At 38.0% G+C, this 18,742-nt stretch overlaps 5 protein-coding genes and 2 pseudogenes across 5 annotated transcripts; 2 read left to right on the top strand and 5 right to left on the bottom strand.

The window, feature by feature from the left end:
• Window positions 1–247: 247 nt before the first annotated feature.
• Window positions 248–2,512, bottom strand: LOC112464803 (endoplasmic reticulum-Golgi intermediate compartment protein 2). Its single transcript, XM_025032017.1, has 6 exons — window positions 2,326–2,512; window positions 2,105–2,262; window positions 1,607–1,979; window positions 1,255–1,505; window positions 916–1,176; window positions 248–834 (listed from the first exon to the last, which is right to left on the bottom strand). The coding sequence occupies exons 2-6, from the start codon at window positions 2,205–2,207 to the stop codon at window positions 647–649; spliced, it is 1,176 nt and encodes a 391-aa protein (XP_024887785.1). The 5' UTR covers window positions 2,208–2,262; window positions 2,326–2,512; the 3' UTR covers window positions 248–646.
• A 612-nt stretch (window positions 2,513–3,124) lies between these two features.
• Window positions 3,125–3,762, bottom strand: LOC112464827 (histone H2B). The gene has a single exon (XM_025032066.1). The coding sequence runs from the start codon at window positions 3,722–3,724 to the stop codon at window positions 3,353–3,355; it is 372 nt and encodes a 123-aa protein (XP_024887834.1). The 5' UTR covers window positions 3,725–3,762; the 3' UTR covers window positions 3,125–3,352.
• Window positions 3,763–3,974: 212 nt separating this feature from the next.
• Window positions 3,975–4,514, top strand: LOC112464830 (histone H2A-like). The gene has a single exon (XM_025032069.1). The coding sequence runs from the start codon at window positions 4,018–4,020 to the stop codon at window positions 4,390–4,392; it is 375 nt and encodes a 124-aa protein (XP_024887837.1). The 5' UTR covers window positions 3,975–4,017; the 3' UTR covers window positions 4,393–4,514.
• Window positions 4,515–5,319: 805 nt separating this feature from the next.
• On the bottom strand, window positions 5,320–6,357 carry LOC112464828 (annotated as a pseudogene).
• Window positions 6,358–8,826: 2,469 nt separating this feature from the next.
• LOC112464829 (histone H4) lies at window positions 8,827–9,227 on the top strand. The gene has a single exon (XM_025032067.1). It carries the CDS (start codon window positions 8,872–8,874, stop codon window positions 9,181–9,183), a length of 312 nt encoding a protein of 103 aa, XP_024887835.1. The 5' UTR covers window positions 8,827–8,871; the 3' UTR covers window positions 9,184–9,227.
• Window positions 9,228–12,958: 3,731 nt separating this feature from the next.
• LOC112464821 (late histone H1-like) lies at window positions 12,959–13,776 on the bottom strand. The gene has a single exon (XM_025032052.1). The coding sequence runs from the start codon at window positions 13,690–13,692 to the stop codon at window positions 13,009–13,011; it is 684 nt and encodes a 227-aa protein (XP_024887820.1). The 5' UTR covers window positions 13,693–13,776; the 3' UTR covers window positions 12,959–13,008.
• Window positions 13,777–16,448: 2,672 nt separating this feature from the next.
• Window positions 16,449–18,324, bottom strand: LOC112464805 (annotated as a pseudogene).
• Between the last annotated feature and the right edge of the window lie 418 nt (window positions 18,325–18,742).

Below are 18,742 nucleotides of genomic sequence, written 5' to 3'. Positions count from 1 at the left end.
AAGTAAGGTTACCGACACTTTACAAGAAATAAGTCATTCTAAGGCTGCATTCGAAGAGCGCGCTATTAGCGCTATTGCATCATTCTGTCTTTATCGCTCATCAGGTGTAAAACAAGGATAGAATAAGCAAATAGCGCTAATAGCGCGCTCCCCGAATCCAGCCTAAATTCTTTTAATAATTAACAAAAATTTAGTTTTACAATATTAAAAATTGGAAAAAAAATTACATAAATTGAAACTCGAAGCATTGCAATTTTAAAAGCTTTATTTATTCTAAATTCTCTTTCACTATAATATCTATAATATGAACGCAAAACTGTGGCTATTATGCCATCAAAGATACGCGTGTACATATCCATGATTCAATATTTAAATACAATGCGCACGCTATAAGCACACCCATAATTGCAATTTCGTATGTTTTCGTATTAAACACATTCTTGTAACAAAACTGTTCATACACATTCTTAGAACATTTGTATATTTAATAATAAAGGCTTGTATCATTAAATGTATCAATGTGTCATTAATTATTATTTAATCACTTCTTATCATAAATATTACTCATATATTCATATTACGATATATATTCACAGATTTACGCTATAATTATGAACTTCTGTATAATAAAACATAATATAAAATTTTATTGAGGCTGCATGATATCAATACTTTGAGGCGCTGTAATATCAAGTAAATTTATAGTATTAGGAGGCCGATAATTTGTGGAATGTGATGGGACAGATAATCCATAATTATCTGCTTTCTTCTCCAAATTTAAAAATTTGCAGCTTACAACATACCAGAAGCTTTGTACAACATTCTTAATCAATCCTGCAAATTTAGATAATTCAGTATAACTCTTTGCATTATTATTATTATTTACTGAAAAATTGATTGTTTGCAAGTACTTACCGCTTGTAACAAAAATACCACCAACAGTAGCACACAATTTCACTAAAAACTGAAAAATTGTATCGCGTTCCTGAGTCACTTTGATCTTAAGTGCGCTCATGTCGTACTTGAAAAAAATTCCAGGTATTCCATGAGATCCTTTATGATGATCGATTGGTCTCTGATGATCTTTGACACTATATTGGTATGTCTTAGAAGTGCTTAATAATGTTCTGATATCTGTAGGGACAACCTCGACGAAATACTGATAAAGCATCATATCTGAAAGAAACATCCATTAAATATGTGAAAAATTATGCCAACTTGGTCCCAGTATTTAATGATAAAAAGCAAACTTACTGTTGTCTGCGATCTTCTCATCGCCTTCAAGGGGATGCACAATGCCTGGACTAGGTCCGCCAAAAGAAAATCTATTGATTCTGTGAGTAAAGTTATAATCCCGATCTGTCATAAATGCAGAAATATGTATATGGCCATGTGGCACAGACAACGATTTACCCGCAGTTATATGAAAGTTGCCCGCCACTTTATTGACATTCAGACTACCATGAACACGACAGGCATTTGGTGCGTAATCCGGTTCGTATGATCTAAACGGTATGAGGTTATGTATGCGCAAGCAACTAATGCATATCTGCACACTTTTCAACAAATATCGTAGAATCGTAAATAAATGGTAGTTTGCACATACCGCTTTGGCATCTCGCTGTAAAGAGTAACCTGATTGGATTTCCAAAGCAATTCATGAATGGCATGATACTCCTCTCTCAAATATGAATTCATATGCTTCAAAGCTTCGAAATGTGCCCTTTGTTCTGACGTTAATTCCCACCATGTATCCTCTTCCTTCAAAGAATCAAAATCTATCATATGCTGATTCGTAGAGTCTAAAACATCAGCACCGATACGACCGCACGGCATTGCCACCGTTACATCAATATTGATTTGCAGTTTTGCATCGATTTCGGTGTCTGGCTCGAATTTGAATTGCAATCTGCTGTCAAGATAATAGCTCGTTTCAGCTATTACCAAATATGCGATAATGAGAATTGTAAAAATAGAAACTGAAACAAAACCAGATTATTAATAATCGGTCAGGATGAGCAGACAGGAGCACGGATAAGTACAACATATACATATTAAACATTATTTTAATATAAATATTGTACTAATAAATCTGTTAACTTACATGTTCCCCCAACCGCAGTTTTGTTAACATATAACTCAGGAACTTTCGGGAACGCGTCCAGTTCCTTGACTGTTTTAACATTGACATGTCGTCGCCTCAACATTTTTACAACTCACGCACAGATATTCAATAAATTATTTAACAATATTACGACTAACCTATAACAAGCATTTAATGTGTTTAGAAACAAATCCAGAGTTAAGTACAGATCCGGTATTTACCTTTAGCACTGTATTTATCACCATATTCACCACGCATCTAAATATTATTGTTAATTAAATAAAAGAGCGTAGTACAGCGTAGTAATTAACACTTTATACATATTTTGACACATGGGTATTATGTATATCTTGACATGTCTCGTCTACAAGAAATGCGAAACATACGGGACTCTAACCAATGCCCCCCAAAAAGCCACTATAAAGATATTGCAGACTGCAGCAGCGATTATTTTGCATACAGAAAGATGGCGCCACGATATACTTGCACTTGTATCGTGATTTCATACAATTTTAGCTAACGCATATTTAAAAGTGTTAAAGAATTATTTTTATATATTTTACATAAAACATCTCGGACAGCCTTATGACCTGTGCGCTTGAGCTCCTTAAATCGAAATCTCAATATTTAAATCATTGTCTTTTTCAAAGTGGCTAGGCTAACGACCTACAGCCAATGGATTTGGCTCTCGTGAAGCTCTATCTATCCGGCCCAAGAAATTTCGACGTTATAATATAAATATAAGAATTTAAAAAGATATTGTTATAGAATTTTCAAAATTAACAAAAAAGAATGGGAGTTCCCAGGCTAGGGCTAGACACAAATGTACAATTTTTACCACAATTGTTCCTAAATTGTATTTTTATATTTTTAAATTATAGTTTACATATGAGTCTACGTTGACGAGTTCGATACGCGAAAATTAAATAATGTATAAAATTACAAATAAGATGACCGTTATAGCCTGTTCTTTTTAGCTCGACTTTTTGCACAGTTCATCTTTTCTCTTTTTCTCTCCAATGTAACGTGAATTGTGAAAAGAAAAGAGGAAAGATGAACCGTGCAAAGTTCATTTCATTACCTCTTCCACGATACAAAAGTTAAGAATCTTATAATTTCGTGAATAGTATATACGTAATAGGTATATACGTAAATTGTTATATTCAGAAATATTGGAACCGTGAGAATGCCAATCGTATGAAGAAATTTGTGGCCCTGATAAGGGCCGTTGATCTGGAGAGGAACGCTTCACTTGGAGCTGGTGTACTTGGTGACAGCCTTGGTGCCTTCACTCACGGCGTGCTTGGCCAGTTCTCCAGGTAGCAAGAGCCGGACAGCGGTCTGGATCTCCCGAGAAGTGATCGTCGAGCGTTTGTTGTAGTGAGCCAAACGCGACGCCTCGGCGGCGATGCGCTCGAAGACATCGTTGACAAAGCTATTCATTATGCTCATAGCCTTGCTGGAGATTCCGGTGTCCGGGTGTACTTGCTTCAGTACTTTGTAGATGTAGATAGCGTAGCTCTCCTTCCTCTTGCGCTTCTTCTTCTTGTCGGTCTTGCTGATATTCTTCTGGGCCTTACCGGCCTTCTTCACAGCTTTGCCGCTCGCCTTAGGTGGCATAATGCTTCAGGATTTCGTAAAGAGCCGTACAAACGATCGCTGAGACGGAACTTCGAAAAGTGACGGATCCTGACCCGACGCGGTCTTTATATACAGTGGAACGATGGTGGCGCCGCACCAATCGCGAGGCGCGCCGCAGCCAATCGTTACGCGCGCGGCTCCCCATTGGTCGCGCGCAGCCGTCGCGACACGGTATAAATACCCCAGCGCGGCGCCAGGGAAGAACACAACGAGCCAAGCTATCAAACGCTTAACTACGTTCTGCAGAGTTTCCGAGTTCACTGATCGCAACTATGTCTGGCCGTGGCAAAGGTGGAAAGGCTAAGGGAAAGGCGAAGTCCCGCTCCAATCGTGCTGGACTGCAATTCCCCGTCGGTCGTATTCATAGACTTCTGCGAAAGGGAAATTACGCTGAGCGCGTCGGCGCCGGCGCCCCGGTCTACCTGGCCGCCGTGATGGAGTACTTAGCTGCAGAAGTGTTGGAGTTGGCGGGTAACGCCGCTCGCGACAACAAAAAGACCAGGATCATCCCCAGGCACTTACAACTGGCCATTCGCAATGACGAGGAGTTGAACAAGCTGCTCTCAGGCGTTACCATCGCTCAGGGTGGCGTACTGCCAAATATTCAAGCGGTCTTGCTGCCCAAGAAAACCGAGAAGAAGGCTTAACTACAGCACAGCAATCACAAACGGCCCTTTTTAGGGCCACCAATTTTTTCATATACGATGAATATCCCATTTGCAATACTATTTTTATATACTCTACTATTTTATATACTACCTTTATTTAATCATGCATCTATAATTAATTGACATAAACTAATATATTAAAAATATATCTTCGTAATATTTATTTAATTTTTTACTTGTAACTGCTATATAATGCTAAAAATTATGAATATAAGTGAAAGATATAAAATTCTTATACACACTAAAGTTGTACAAAATAAAAATTTATGTCATTTATAAACATGCATGTAGCATACTATTTGTTTGAATCTTGAAATTGCACACACTGAAACATCAAATGCTTGCTGTAAATTATATTTAAGAATTTTTTAAGCTGATACAATTAGTTATTTTTTCTTTTTATATTTACGTTGATATGAGAACGCATTACTGTTGTAAAAAGAATGAACAGAACTTCTGAGATAACTAAACAAATACTCGTATAGTATATTTTATGTAAATTAAAATATAATTTTCATTACTTTTTGCATTTTGAGAGCGTAAAGTTATCTTTAAACCATAAATCTTGTTTTTCAAGTGCGTTTTTCAACTTGCAAACTTTAATGAATTTAAAATGTTTTGTAATTGAGAGAAAAAATTATAAAATATCACCACAAACCAATTGTTAAAAGAGGAAGTGAATTAAAGAAGATTACTAAAATTATTTTATGTCTTATTCAAAACGATTTAATTGATTGCTAAACATTAATATATTTTGAAAGAATTTCTTTAATCTCTTGAAATATGTTTTTATTTCTAGAACTTTACCTGCATTGTCAATGATTTTATGTAGAATCGTTAAGACTTTAAGACTAAATTTCAGGATAAGAAGTGGAAAGATATTTTATTAATATTAATTATCGTGAATATGATAAATTCGGTCATAATGACATTATTTATTTTAAGTTTGATATAATTTCATACACATAATAAACATAATTGATTTGATAGCCATCGTGTAAATTTAAACAAAGTAAAACAACATAAAGCAAGTTATCAAGTATTTAATAAGTATCAACTTTATACGGGCAGAGAACGCTTGGAGTAATGGGTGAAATCCACGGCGTATGGCGGTTGAGCACCTTCGCTAACCCAAACCGCTCCGTTTTTACCCTTCTGAATGAGATCTAGCATCGCAAGTGCGACATAGTCGGTAGTCTGGGTCGGATATTCCGCCAAATCGTCATCGGCGCTACCTATCACAGACTTGACGGAATCACACATTTTATCGTCGATATTTGTGACCAAGTCGGTCTTCGTAACGCCCGGGCACATAATAACGATTCGCACTCCAGTTTTATCGTGCATGCTCGCCAGAGCTTGGCTGAATCCCAGAACGGCGTGTTTCGATGCGGAATACATCGGCAGAAAGTAAGCCGGGTACAAGCCGACTACAGACGCGATGTTCACGATCACACCGCCTTTGCCGCCTTTATGCTTCCCCATGTAGTCGAACGCCAACATGGAGCCGCTGATTAGCGCCTTCACATTGAGCTCGATTGTCTGCTCCCAGTATTTATCGTTCAATATACCAGCGTTATTGATAAGAATATCAAGCCCTTTGAACGCGTCGACGATCTTCTCGAATGTCTTCCTCAGATCGTCAGCCTTTGTCACGTCGCAAGCGAAGAAGACGACGCGGCCCTTCCCAAATTCGTTCTCCAACGTAGCCGCCGCATTCTGGCCGTTCGACCTCGGCAAGTCGACCACGGCGACGCTTTTTGCACCATTACGAAGCAGTATTTCGGCGTACTTGTAGCCTAGTCCAGTAGCTGCTCCAGTGATCATTATAGTCTTATTCTGTACGTCGTACATTGTGCCGATCTATTGAAACCTTAGACGAAATGCGAGATACTTCAGCGAAGTACGAAAAGGGGAGCGCTTCTTTAGTAACTGACTAATAAGCACTGTCTGTAAACAGAGAGCGTACACAGTTTAATAATATTTCTTATCTCCTATTTATCACTCTTATCACTCCCTCCACGCTCGCTGATTCGTCAGCAAATATGCTGGCGGAAATAATCTTTTTTAAAAGCATTTAATTTCGTAATCTCAAGGAAAACAAATGTTAAGAAGATACAGTTAGAAAATAAAATATATACACACACACACACAGAGAGAATTTTCTCTTAAAATTTACCCTGAAAATTTTATGCGAGTTATACTGATTAATATCTACCGTAATAAAAAATATTAAGATCTGTTACAATAATATATAAAATGTTTGATTAAGTTTGCTAATTTTCTGACACCTCTTTTTTACTCTAATTTCTGACACCTCTTACTGAAAACTCTTCAAGCCAAAAGGATCGATAGGCCGTGCTTTCGCAGTCTCTATGCGTACTGAACATCGAGATCAAGCCAGCTTTTGCCCTTTTGCTCTACGCGAGGTTTCTGTCCTCGCTGAGCTGATCTTAGAACATATCGCATGGATATTCCACGGCCGTTGGTTTTCCGGAACGAACGACCGTTAGAAACACGTGGGACACGAAAGTGCATGATTGGAGGGATTAAGGTTAAAATTCGACAAGCGACCTCCGACTCCAATGTACGAAGAAAAAGTAAAAGTAGCAGAACAGGCTATACACTCAAAACTAAAATAAAAAAATATCCGAAGCATATAATCTTGAGAGAAGTAATTATTACCCAGACAGCACGCATATCTAAAATGGGGACATAAGACGTCTTAAAAATGTCTGTAAAATGTCTTGTGGCCCGATTTTGGATATGGTGCTGTTTGGGTACGTATACTGAAAAGTATAATAATGAAGTCTTAATCGATATTCGGAATAATCAATCAGGACAAAAGAGAAATCGGGAAAGGTTTTGCATAATCTAGAATATCATTAAACAAAACTGTTCATCAATTTGTTGAAGGCGTTGATGGCGAACGAATTTCCGGCTTAATCTACAAGGAAACATGATACCGATTATGACGCCTACGATCTTTCCTTTGGAAAATCATTCATAATCATAATGTATTACGTGCGTTAACGGAACAGATTGTATAGTAGACATGAATGTCGTATTAAAACGCCAAGAGAGAATAAGGACTCCGTTTAGTTAATATAAATTTCGCGATGATTACAGTAATCAATCATCAGCTCTTTTTAAAAAAACGATATGATTTTTTTTCAGAACATCCTACGACTTGCTTTGATACATTACACCGCCAAAGATACATATATATTCATCTTTGTAACATTTTTATGTTATACTTTTACACATATTTCTATATAAGGACGAGTTTTTGTCTTATTTTTTAAATATATATTCGGATGTAGTTTCCGTTCGGCTTTAAATTGAATTGTATTTCATAATTTATTGCGATAGGTTATGGCGAATTATAAATCGTATGAAAATTATAGAGTATTCTTATTCTTCAATCAATTTGAAATCCAACAAGAGATTGGTTTTAACGATTTGTTTCGAATGCATGTGAATGCATGTATTAAAAAACGTTTATTTGTAATATATATATATGTAACATGCATGGGTTAGGACATTATGCATGTAAGAATTTTAAAATTTTATTTATACAATTCGTAGAACTATGGCTACGTTCTGATATTCACTGTCAGTACTAAAAATCTATACAGTAACATAAAAATGTTTTTCAATCCTGGTAGTGAATATATCGAAAGGCAGCCTATATATGTTAAATACATCATTGACGTAAGCATTTATACCGTTTTCGATTTGTTGACTTGACCCGACTCGGGTCAAATCGGAATCGGAGGTCCGGTTTGAAAAACTCGATGACTAATGATGACTAATTCTGATTTTCATGGCAGAAAGCATTTTTTTACCTTCATTAAAGATTCTCAGAATTATTATGGCATATTATTATGTTTTATTATAATTTTTCCGAACTTTTACTCTAACTCGAGTCGAATCGAGTCAACAAATCGAAAACGCTATTATTAGATAAACGACTTAATTCGATACATTAAGTCACGTTATTGACATAAACATATTACTCTTCAACATTATAAATCTATTGTACATTTTAATAAACAATACAGATATGTAAATGTTAAATTCAATCATAGCAGCAAAATGATTCGAAGAAAGATGTAAATTTCTGCAGCATCCAGGACTAGCCAAACCTGGCAAACCTGCATATATCAAATAATAATTCCTAATATACAAGAACATTTCTGATATTGGAATAGCAGAAGAAAGAAAGTTGCAGTAGTTGCACTTCTCTTCCCATCTTCTCTATCACCTCTAAAACTGCAACTAGCCATTGTGCTGCGGCGGCGCCGTTGATTGGCTGTTGGCGCAGTGGAGGGGATAGCTACCGCGGAGGTCTGCCGGTGTAGCTATATAAGGGGGGCCAGCCAGGCAGTCGACAGCATTTTCCGCTGAGTTCTCACGGAGTTCGCATCGTACTAATCGTACTACGAGTGATTCAAGATGACTGGTCGTGGTAAAGGAGGAAAGGGATTAGGAAAGGGAGGAGCAAAGCGCCATAGGAAGGTCTTGCGTGATAACATCCAAGGTATCACCAAGCCAGCCATTCGCCGATTGGCCAGACGTGGCGGTGTAAAGCGTATTTCTGGCTTGATATACGAGGAGACCAGAGGTGTCCTAAAAGTCTTCCTGGAAAATGTCATTCGTGACGCTGTTACTTACACCGAACACGCCAAGAGGAAGACCGTAACCGCCATGGACGTCGTCTACGCCTTGAAACGACAGGGAAGGACCCTATACGGTTTCGGCGGTTAATGCGATCTACGACTCGTCACAAATCAAAACAACGGCCCTTTTCAGGGCCAACAATTTTTCATACGTTGGAATTTTTTCTACAAAGCATAAATAAATTCGGAAATTATGTACGAAAATAAATAAGATATTTTGTTACTAATAATAAAAATCAGTTAAAAATATTTGAGAAATACAAAACTTGCTTTGACATCTAAAATCTTGTTCTTGACGAGATATTTTGCTACTAATAATAGAAATCAATTAAAACGTTTAAGAAATAAAAAACTTGTTTTGACATCTTGTTTTTGATCTTCAATTCATTTTTATGTAGTCTCAAAAAGTCAAATGTTGCTTCAACCCAAATACCACTTAGCTACTATTAAATAACAGCGAGCCACATCACAGGCAATCTAAATCCAATAACCCATATTTATCCTACAAATGATCAAAATTCACATTCACGTCTGTGTACAGTTTTAAAAGGCTTGTATCTAATCTATTCGACGCACCTAAGTTTCATGTTCACGTAGCACATTCGTCAACTAGGCTGCAGTCCATTTGATACTACAAATGCTTCGAAGTGTTCTTCATTGAAAAAAAGAAGAATGTTCGAAGCATTTGTAATGTTAAGTGGACCACAGCTTACATGTTAACGACTGCTCGTTAAGACATTATCCAGACAAGTTTGCATAGCTGCATAACCATGCATGAAAAAAATTCTCCAATTACATTTTATGCGTTTTTATAATAGAAATGTTAATTCGGTGATTTGTTTTATGCATATGGTTATGCAACTACGCAAGTTTGTCTGAATACGCCCTAACACTTTAGCCCTGTTCGTTTTAGCTGAACTTCTTGCACGGTTTATCTTTCGTCTTTTTCTTTTTATGTTGGAGAGAAAAAGAGAAAAGATGAACCCTGCAAGTTCAGCTAAAAAGAACAAGCTTATTGATACGTAACATTACATTGCTCAGTAGCTCTATTCTGTAACTCTAATGACAATATCGATATTATTATATTGTCGTTGCGCACTGCGCAGCTTTTTTACCATATAGTATGCCTGCGCAATGACAACGTAAAGGTTATGACACAATATATAAACTACAGGGAACAAGAAAAATTCGTTAATTAACAACCTTAAAAATTCGAATGCTATGATTGGTTGGCAACAGGCAATAGGCACAGAATTTCCAAATTGGAAATTTCAATGTGAACGGAAACTGTGTCTATTGCCTGTGTCACTGTTTATTCTGCATTTATACATGATTTCTTATTTCTATTCTCTGCCTGTTCCTATTGCCTGTACTTTTGTATTGTGTCTCATAGCCCTAACTACACCGTTGTTAAAGAGTTAGAGCTCATGCACAATAAGAGGAATAAGGAACAAGGAATTATAGCTGTATTCATAGTCCTTCCTTGAGTAAGGATTCCTTGTTCCTCATTCTACACTTCATAAATTGTAAGGTTTCTTGATTGATCAAGGAAGGTTAATGAAATGTAGAATAACTAATAAGGAACAAGGAATCCTTATTCCTCAAGGAAGAACTATTGTAAGCGACGGGAAAAATTAACGAGAGCCGACCGGGACTCGAACTCGGGATCCTTTGTTCACACGCCTAGCACTTAGGCTGCTACCCCACGACTGCTCCACTACTACGCTAATATCTCCGATCTCCCATCAATACTGGCCCTACGGCCCTAAATCTCCTACACTATGAATACGGCTATAGGCTGGTTCCACAATACGTCGCAAACGATGGCAACTGCTAGTTGAAAAGTGTTATTTCTGATTGCCGATTGCCAGTTACTGTCGTCAAAAAAGTTAAAAGTTCGTCAACTCTCTTTTGACAACCGCAATTGACAAGCGCAACATGGAAATAACATTTTTCAACTAGGTAGCAGTTGCCATCGTTTGCGACGTATTGTAGAATGGCCCACATAGTCGTATCTTTTTTCAAGACACAGCTTCTCTCTTTTCAAGACACGGTATTCTCTCTATGTTTAATTTCGTGTATTGAAAAAAGAGAGAAGCTGTGCCTTGAAAGAAGATGCGACTCTGAATTCTCTCTACGTTTAATTCCTTGTTCCTTATTCCTCTCACTGTGTATGACTTCTTACAGGGTACTAATAAAGTGCGAACAATTGGTTTTGAAACGCCTAAATACATAGTACGCAGAGTACGTGTGGAAGGCAGAAGAGTTTGTAATCCTTTGTTTTCTATTAATCTCTATCGTATTTCGGTTCGTTACTATTTGTGTTCTCAATGATCGAAAAAAAAAAAAAAAAAAAAAAACTATTCGCGTGAGAAGGATTCATCGTCAGATACGTGAACGAGAATCATCGGAACATCTTAGATGAGAGCAATTCCGTATAATATATGTACTTGAGAAAGTGCGATAATGGGCAGGACTTGGCTGAGAACTTGAAGAAATCATGCAGAATTGGAAAGAGGTGTAGAATGCGTACCAAAAGTAAATGTTCGCCAAAAAGATCATCGCTTTTAGACAATGGAACAATAATAAGTGCCAGCTTGTTTCTCCGCCAACAAAACTTGATTGTATCATAAATAATGTATGCCTTATAAGGCTGCATTCCGATATTCATTGCCAGTACTGAAAATCTATAGTTTACGTCGCATACACTAGATTTTTAGTACTGGCAGTAAATATCGGAACGCAGTTATAGGCTATAGTCATGATTTTGAGGTTAAAGAGAATAATCTTTCGAACGAGTGTGAAAATAATGTAAGTGGACAATAATAAATGAAACAGAACCGATGTAATTATACAATTAATTAGAGAAATTGCTATTTAAGACCCAGCCTGGATCTTAAATAATTTCTCTAATTGATTGCATAATCAATTTTCTCCAACTCAGTAACTAAATGGAATAAGAACGCAGAAGCACAATTTTCTTTATGTATTACAGAGATATATTCATAACTTCTCTATAAATCAAAAATTAATAAGTTTGTATACCTATATATAGATAATAATAATAATAATTGGAAAAGCAAAAAAGAATGCGTACTTTTCGAATAAAATAATTTTGAGTAAGGAAATAAAATGTAAGATCTATTTGATTCTTCGCTGATTAAATTAGAATTTACTAGACATCCTGTATAAAAATGATCAATGTTAAATTAACATTATAAGAATATAATGCAAGTAATTCTTAACGTTATGCATCTCAAACTGCAATGTTCGAATAGCAAATCTATATATTAAGTATAACATTAAAATAAATTTAATCTAATGACACATTCATGTGTGAAGAAAATAATATTTATATAATAAATAAAATTACTTAGTAATTTATTTCGCACATTTTACGTATTTAGCTAGTTACGAGCGAGAATGATGAATTGTTTAACGTATCATTTCTTTTACTAGAAACTAGAAGAAGCAAGTACGTCACATTATCTTATCTTTAATGTTAATCTCACTCATATTACTCAATATAAAAACTCTTAACAAGCTTTATGTCCATTTATATCAATGTAGATTAATTTTAATCTCAGTTTAACCTAGCGAAAATTACATTTCATCTTTTTCTAATTCTTAGAAACTAGAAAAGGGCAAAAAGTAAATAAACCGAAATTTACATTAAAAGTTAATTTACATCGATGGAAATGGGCATTAATATATTTAATATCTTTGAATTGACTATATACTATGTATCAAACTCGTTAATAAAAATAAATATCTCAAAATAAATTTTAGTACAGGGTCAGGGATAAAATAAAATACTAATAGCGACATTCCAACTTTTGTTCCTCGTCAAATATGATTTGGGCCCTGAAAAGGGCCATTTATGACTGTAGCGAGTATATTCTTCGCAGGCCAATTATTTTTTCGCCGCGGCCTTCACGGTCTTCGCTGTGGCTTTCTTCGGCTTGGGCGTTTTGGTCTTCGCCGCTGGTGCCTTGACGGCTTTCTTAGCCTTCGATGGTGACTTGGGCTCCGCGGCAGCTTTGCCCTTCTTCACGGCGGTTTTGGCGGCGGCGGTCTTGGGAGCTGCCTTCTTCGGGCTTTCCGGAGCCTTCTTGGCGGTCGTTTTCTTCGCAGCGGCCGCCGGTTTCCGCGCAATCGCGGTCTTCTCCCGCGCGTCCTTCTTGGTGCCCGCTTTCCATGTGTCCGAGTGAACCAGCGAGGCGCGTTGCGCCTTCCCCTTGGCTTTGTCCTTCGGCTTGTCGGTCGACAACTTGAACGAGCCGGTGGCGCCCTTGCCCTTGGTCTGCACGACGGCACCGGCGGACACGGCGGTCTTCAGGTAACGCTTGATGAACGGCGCGACCTTCTCGCCGTCTACCTTGTAGGTCGACACGATGTACTTCTTGATCGCCTGGAAGGACGAGCCCTTGCGATCCTTGAGCTCCTTAATGGCCGCAGTCACCATCTCGGAGGTCGGTGGCCGCGACGAGACCTTCTTCTGCTGCGACTTCGCCTTGCTCTTGCTGGCCTTCTTCGCGGGAGCGGAATTGCTCTCCGCCGCGTCGGCGGCCGCGTTTCCACTGACCTTGTCCTCCATGTCTATTGTCTTCCGATTTTCCTCAACGAGAGTTACGTTTTGCGATTAAAACGATCGTCACGGTTATGTATCCTACAGGATGCAGAATAGTCAAAGTTTGTTTGCCAGCTTGCGCTCGGCGCTCTCTAGTATCCAACGCGCGGACCATGGAGAGAGACCTACCCAATATGTAGACCCGTTAGTTTCGCGGAAAGCAACGGAGCGGTAAACGTACCTCGACTTTGCGACGTTATTTCCGCGGGATCAAGACCGTGAGGAAGACGCGGAATGGCTCGACGGGTAGCCACGTATATGCGGTTTCGTCCGAGACCGCACCGAACGTTTCCGCACGCGTCCGCGCGCGTCCACGACGGAATTTCCTCGCTCACGTATTTTCGCGCCGATAGCGTAGCTCATGGAAAAACATAAAAACTAGACTTTTCCCCGGAGATTTTCGATGGTACCCCACGGGAAAGATGTGCCGACGGAACGGCCCCAGGTAATCGTGCGATTATTTCCCCCCGCTATCGACCTGCATCCCGAAAATAAGATGCTTCATTCGCGGCCTCTCGGGATACGCGCGGGTCGTAAGGTGCGCGACACAAAATGGCCTTGTTGCTTCTTGGCTTAATGGTATATAATGCAAATCGATGGATCTCACGATTTTTTTCATTTTCATTATCGTCCGTCTAAGAAATTTACGGCAAACGTGCCGTATGAATCTTCCAGAAAATTAATCCCCGGATACTCGTTTACCAAGCTGACGAGCGGTTACCGCGTACTTTATCCCACAGCCACGTGACGCTTTCTATCGCAAGAACGTAGAAAAAAAATCGATTCAATAATGTATCCCGGTTAATCGGTTTTTTCTCTCAATGACAATGTTTGTTAACAAGATGATAATAAAAATTCAATTTACGCGCTTTTAAAATATGATAATCCTAAATTCCGGAGTAACTCGCCTTTTTATCGTGTCGGTACGGTCACATGTAACATCAGGCTTTGTTAATTTACTGTTAGTGCAAATTAGTAGCGTTAATAGCGGCAATAACATATCGAAGTTATTGAAAATATTGAAATTTTATTATTAATAAAAAAAGATTATTTCTCCAAATACGTTTGCTCGTAATATTCGTTAACGCGCAGAAGATTTAATATCATGTTGCGTACATGTGTGGAACACTTGTACCGACAGGATGATATAGGAATTATCCGAATTATAAAAATATAAAATTTTTAACTGTTTACATCTGTGGGATGGATTTTGCAAATGAAATTATGAATAGATCGTCCAGAAGCAAATTTACATATTTAATGATGTAAAAAAAAAAGTTTCCACGCATAAAAGTATAATGAATTCCTCATTGTATTCGTACCATTCTTCTTAATTCCGACTTATTAGATCTTTCTAGAATATCTATTGGAGTATTGTTTCATAATTCATAAACTGATGTTAAAACTAAATAAAATCAAGTATTGACATAGCGTCATATTCCGTACTATAGTTAATAGTATATAAAATGTACATGTAATATTGATGTAGATAAGATTATAGTTCAGCATTTACGTTAGATATATTTGGGGTATCTAGGAGCAGGAGGAGAATAAAAAACCGGATTGTGTACAAAAAGATATATTTTCTATTAATAGTTCTTTTGCAGACAGTTCTTTCGACTAGTGAATTCAGGTATTGCGTGTTACAGTTCAAGTAACTGCGTATTGATATATTGATACACGAACAAAATTAATATTACATTTATGTAATTACGTAGCACGATGCGATTTTTAACGCAGGTTCTAATTTATATTGATTTACAAAATGTGATAAAATTAATTCATAAAAACAATAATTAGTAAAATAATTCATGACAAATAAATTTTGTAATAAAGTAAGTAATCGAAAATGTGTCGTTATATATATTATGTAGGCAATCCTCAATATTTCTCAAAGTATTAGCTTTTGCATAGAGAAAGAAACTGTAAACTATATAACTACGTATATAGATTATATGTGTTATATAGTAATAACAATACTTCTCTCTTTTACTGTCATAATTTAAAGTCAATTTGCGGTCATTTATAATCAAACTAAAGTTTCAATATAGGTATATATCTACATAATTTAATAAATATGTCACATGAAATTACATAATTTTCTCACAAGTAAATAGAGAAGTACCATCTTTGGTCGGGTTGGATCTTTGTACTTTTGTAGTTTAATAATATATTTGTGTGTAAATTTATATAGTTTTTCCACTCAACAAACAATGCGCTGATTATTTATCGGTTTAGAGAGCGAAAAAGAGGCAGAGAGGGGGAGTGAATGAGTGAGAAAGAGAGAAAAGAGAGGAGAGGAGGGAAGAGAGAGAAAGAAAGAGATTTCCAAAAAATCTAAAATTTAGAAATAAAATATAGAAATAAAGTCAAGAAATATTGAGGATAAAAAATAATTGTTTTTTTTAATTAGACAGTAAATGTGACGGGTTCAAAATGAATAAACAATACGAAGGTTATTAAACATATTCTTCGGCTTTTCTCAATATTTATAAAAATATAACGTACTATTAATAAAATATTTCATCTATATTGCTAGATTTTATATTTTCCCTTTTCAACTTATTATGTTATATTGGATATTTAATCTATTGCTTAGTTTGAAGAAAAATGTTCAGTAACTTGCACGCGCACATACATACACGTATACATATAATATATTAAAAATTATTTAAATAATTATATAAAAAAATATATAAAAATGTACAATCTTATTTCTTGCTTACTTAATTTATAAAAGTATGCAATGAAAATATATTTTTAATTATGTATACACGTTTTAATTATATATACATGTTACATTCTGAAAAGCATAGAAAAGATGATAACCTAATAAATCGTAATTTTAGGAGCAATTGCGTTTGTTGCCATTTAAGAATATTGCTTTCGAATACATTTCGCGATCGTCGACAATTGCATATTGCTTGTACCCTCGTAAATGGTACCGATCTTTACGTCCCTGTAATATTTCTCTTGAGGAAAATCAGTCGTGAAGCCAACGCCGCCCATAAAATCTATGCACTTGGAGGTGATACGACACGCTGTCTCGGACGCGAAAAGCTTCGCCATAGCCGCTTCTTTCATAACGTCCCTCTTAGCCTCCACCAACCTCGCCGCGTTGTAAACGAGCAATCTGGCGCATTCCAATTCCGTCGCCACCTGAGCTATCTGATGCTGCAGGCTCTGAAAGGAGAAAATATCTTTCCCGAATTGTTTTCTCTCCAACGTGTACGGTATGGTCGCGTCCAAGCATCCCTGCGCGATGCCGATCATCTGCGCGCCGATGCCGATTCTACCCTCGTTCAGAAACCCAGCCGCGTACTTGTACCCGTGCCCGAACTCGCCCAGCAGATTGTCCTCCGCTATCCGGACGTTGTCGAAGCGCACCACGCAAGTGCCCGACGCTCGGATGCCCATCTTGTCCTCGGGTCTGTCCACCGTCAGACCGGGCGTGTCGCGGTCCACGAGGAAGGTCGTGATGCCGCGATGGCCGGCGGCCGGGTCCGCGTTGGCGAAAAGCACGAAGATCCGCGCCACGTCCGAATTCGATATCCACATCTTCGTGCCGTTGACCACGTACGTGTCGCCCTCCTTCCTCGCCACGGTCTTCAGGGCGAAGGCGTCCGAGCCCGAGCCGGGTTCCGTCAGGCAGAAGCTGCTCACGCAATCCCGGGCCAGTCTGGGCAGGTACTTGCGCTTCTGCTCCTCGGACCCGAGCTTGAGGATCAACGAATTTGTCAAGGTGTTCTGGATGTCGACGGGTACGGTCACCGCCGAGTCGACCTTGGCGAGCTCCTCGACAGCCAGGATCGTGCACATGAAGTTGCTTCCCGTTCCGCCGTATTCCGTCGGTATTTCGATACCCATCAGACCGTTCTCGAAAAGCTTCCGAAACACGCCATCGTCTATTCTCCCTTCTTTCTCCATCTTACGTACGAGCGGCGCGATCTCTTGCTTGGCCAATTTAGCAACCATCTCCTTCGTCATGAGCTCGTCATCCGTAAGTTGAGTCAGCGGAGCTGTACAGTGATGAAGACGCGACGCATGTAAATATAACTGTCGCGTTGCGGTCAGCTTCTGCTGCGCGCGACGTAAAACGGACGTGAAGAGTGTAGACGAATACATAATTGGTACGTATTCCTCGAGAAATGAGAAAAGCAGATATACCATATATTCGTAGGAATCTAATCAGCGAAGCGCAATAATGTATCTATCTGCACTAAACTGTGATCTACTGTGCACAGATCGGTGATTTTTGTACACACGACTCGTGTAGGTACTCGCTGTAGACTAACGTCACTATCAACATCACGCATTCATCATCATTATCGTGTGACATGACATTATCAACTGAGAACTGACCGTAAAGAAACGGCATATCAATCGATAGAAATATCAAAGTATAATCAAGCGATGCCGCGGAGCAAAGTTCCTTCGTAATATTTCTTGAGAAATTGTGTTCATAGAGAATCTGCTTTTGTGGTTGAATACGAGTAAAACAATTGGAAAATTGTCGGGAATTGATATCCCGATTCGTCTCAACGTTATCGAAGAACTGAGTCTTGACTCACACTGATTTAGACTATTTAGAGTAACTGAAATCTTTAGAAGCAGTGTCTCCCCACTTCGTCTACTTGCATAAGAGTCATAGACGTAAGCAGTTGTAAAAAAGCAGCATCTAAAAAGCATCAATTTTTTTGTGGATTCCAATGAAATCTCTTGAATACATTCCCCTGGATAGAAAGAAAGCCGGCTGAATTATGTGAAAAGGGCGAAGGAAATAGAACACCTGTTATGGAACTTTTCGGAATGGACTTTAATCGGAATTGTTCAGTTTCCTCTAGAAAACACAATGGAAATCTAGGAAATACCTAAACAATTCCGATTGGAATTATTCCGTTTTTTCTAGAAAACAATAGAAATCTAGGAAATAACTAAACAGTTCTGCGATCGAAATTCATTATGAAAAATTCCGTAATATGGCTTCGCTCTCCGAAGTCGCACGAATCTCATTCTA

This window comes from Temnothorax curvispinosus, unplaced genomic scaffold, assembly GCF_003070985.1.
Source record: "Temnothorax curvispinosus isolate PA1 unplaced genomic scaffold, ASM307098v1 QBEX01014594.1, whole genome shotgun sequence".
NCBI lineage: Eukaryota > Metazoa > Arthropoda > Insecta > Hymenoptera > Formicidae > Temnothorax > Temnothorax curvispinosus.
The sequence above is the reverse complement of the archived record's forward strand: the minus strand, read 5'-3'. Positions and strand labels throughout refer to the sequence as shown.

Coding starts and splice junctions, on each gene's coding strand:
- LOC112464827 (XM_025032066.1), bottom strand. CDS start 3,724: ATGCCACCTAAGGCGAGCGGCAAAGCTGTGAAGAAGGCCGGTAAGGCC.
- LOC112464803 (XM_025032017.1), bottom strand. CDS start 2,207: ATGTTGAGGCGACGACATGTCAATGTTAAAACAGTCAAGGAACTGGAC. Junction 1,980..2,104: donor AACTGCGGTTGGGGGAACAT/GTAAGTTAACAG, acceptor GTTTTGTTTCAG/TTTCTATTTTTACAATTCTC. Junction 1,177..1,254: donor TGAGAAGATCGCAGACAACA/GTAAGTTTGCTT, acceptor TGTTTCTTTCAG/ATATGATGCTTTATCAGTAT.
- LOC112464830 (XM_025032069.1), top strand. CDS start 4,018: ATGTCTGGCCGTGGCAAAGGTGGAAAGGCTAAGGGAAAGGCGAAGTCC.
- LOC112464829 (XM_025032067.1), top strand. CDS start 8,872: ATGACTGGTCGTGGTAAAGGAGGAAAGGGATTAGGAAAGGGAGGAGCA.
- LOC112464821 (XM_025032052.1), bottom strand. CDS start 13,692: ATGGAGGACAAGGTCAGTGGAAACGCGGCCGCCGACGCGGCGGAGAGC.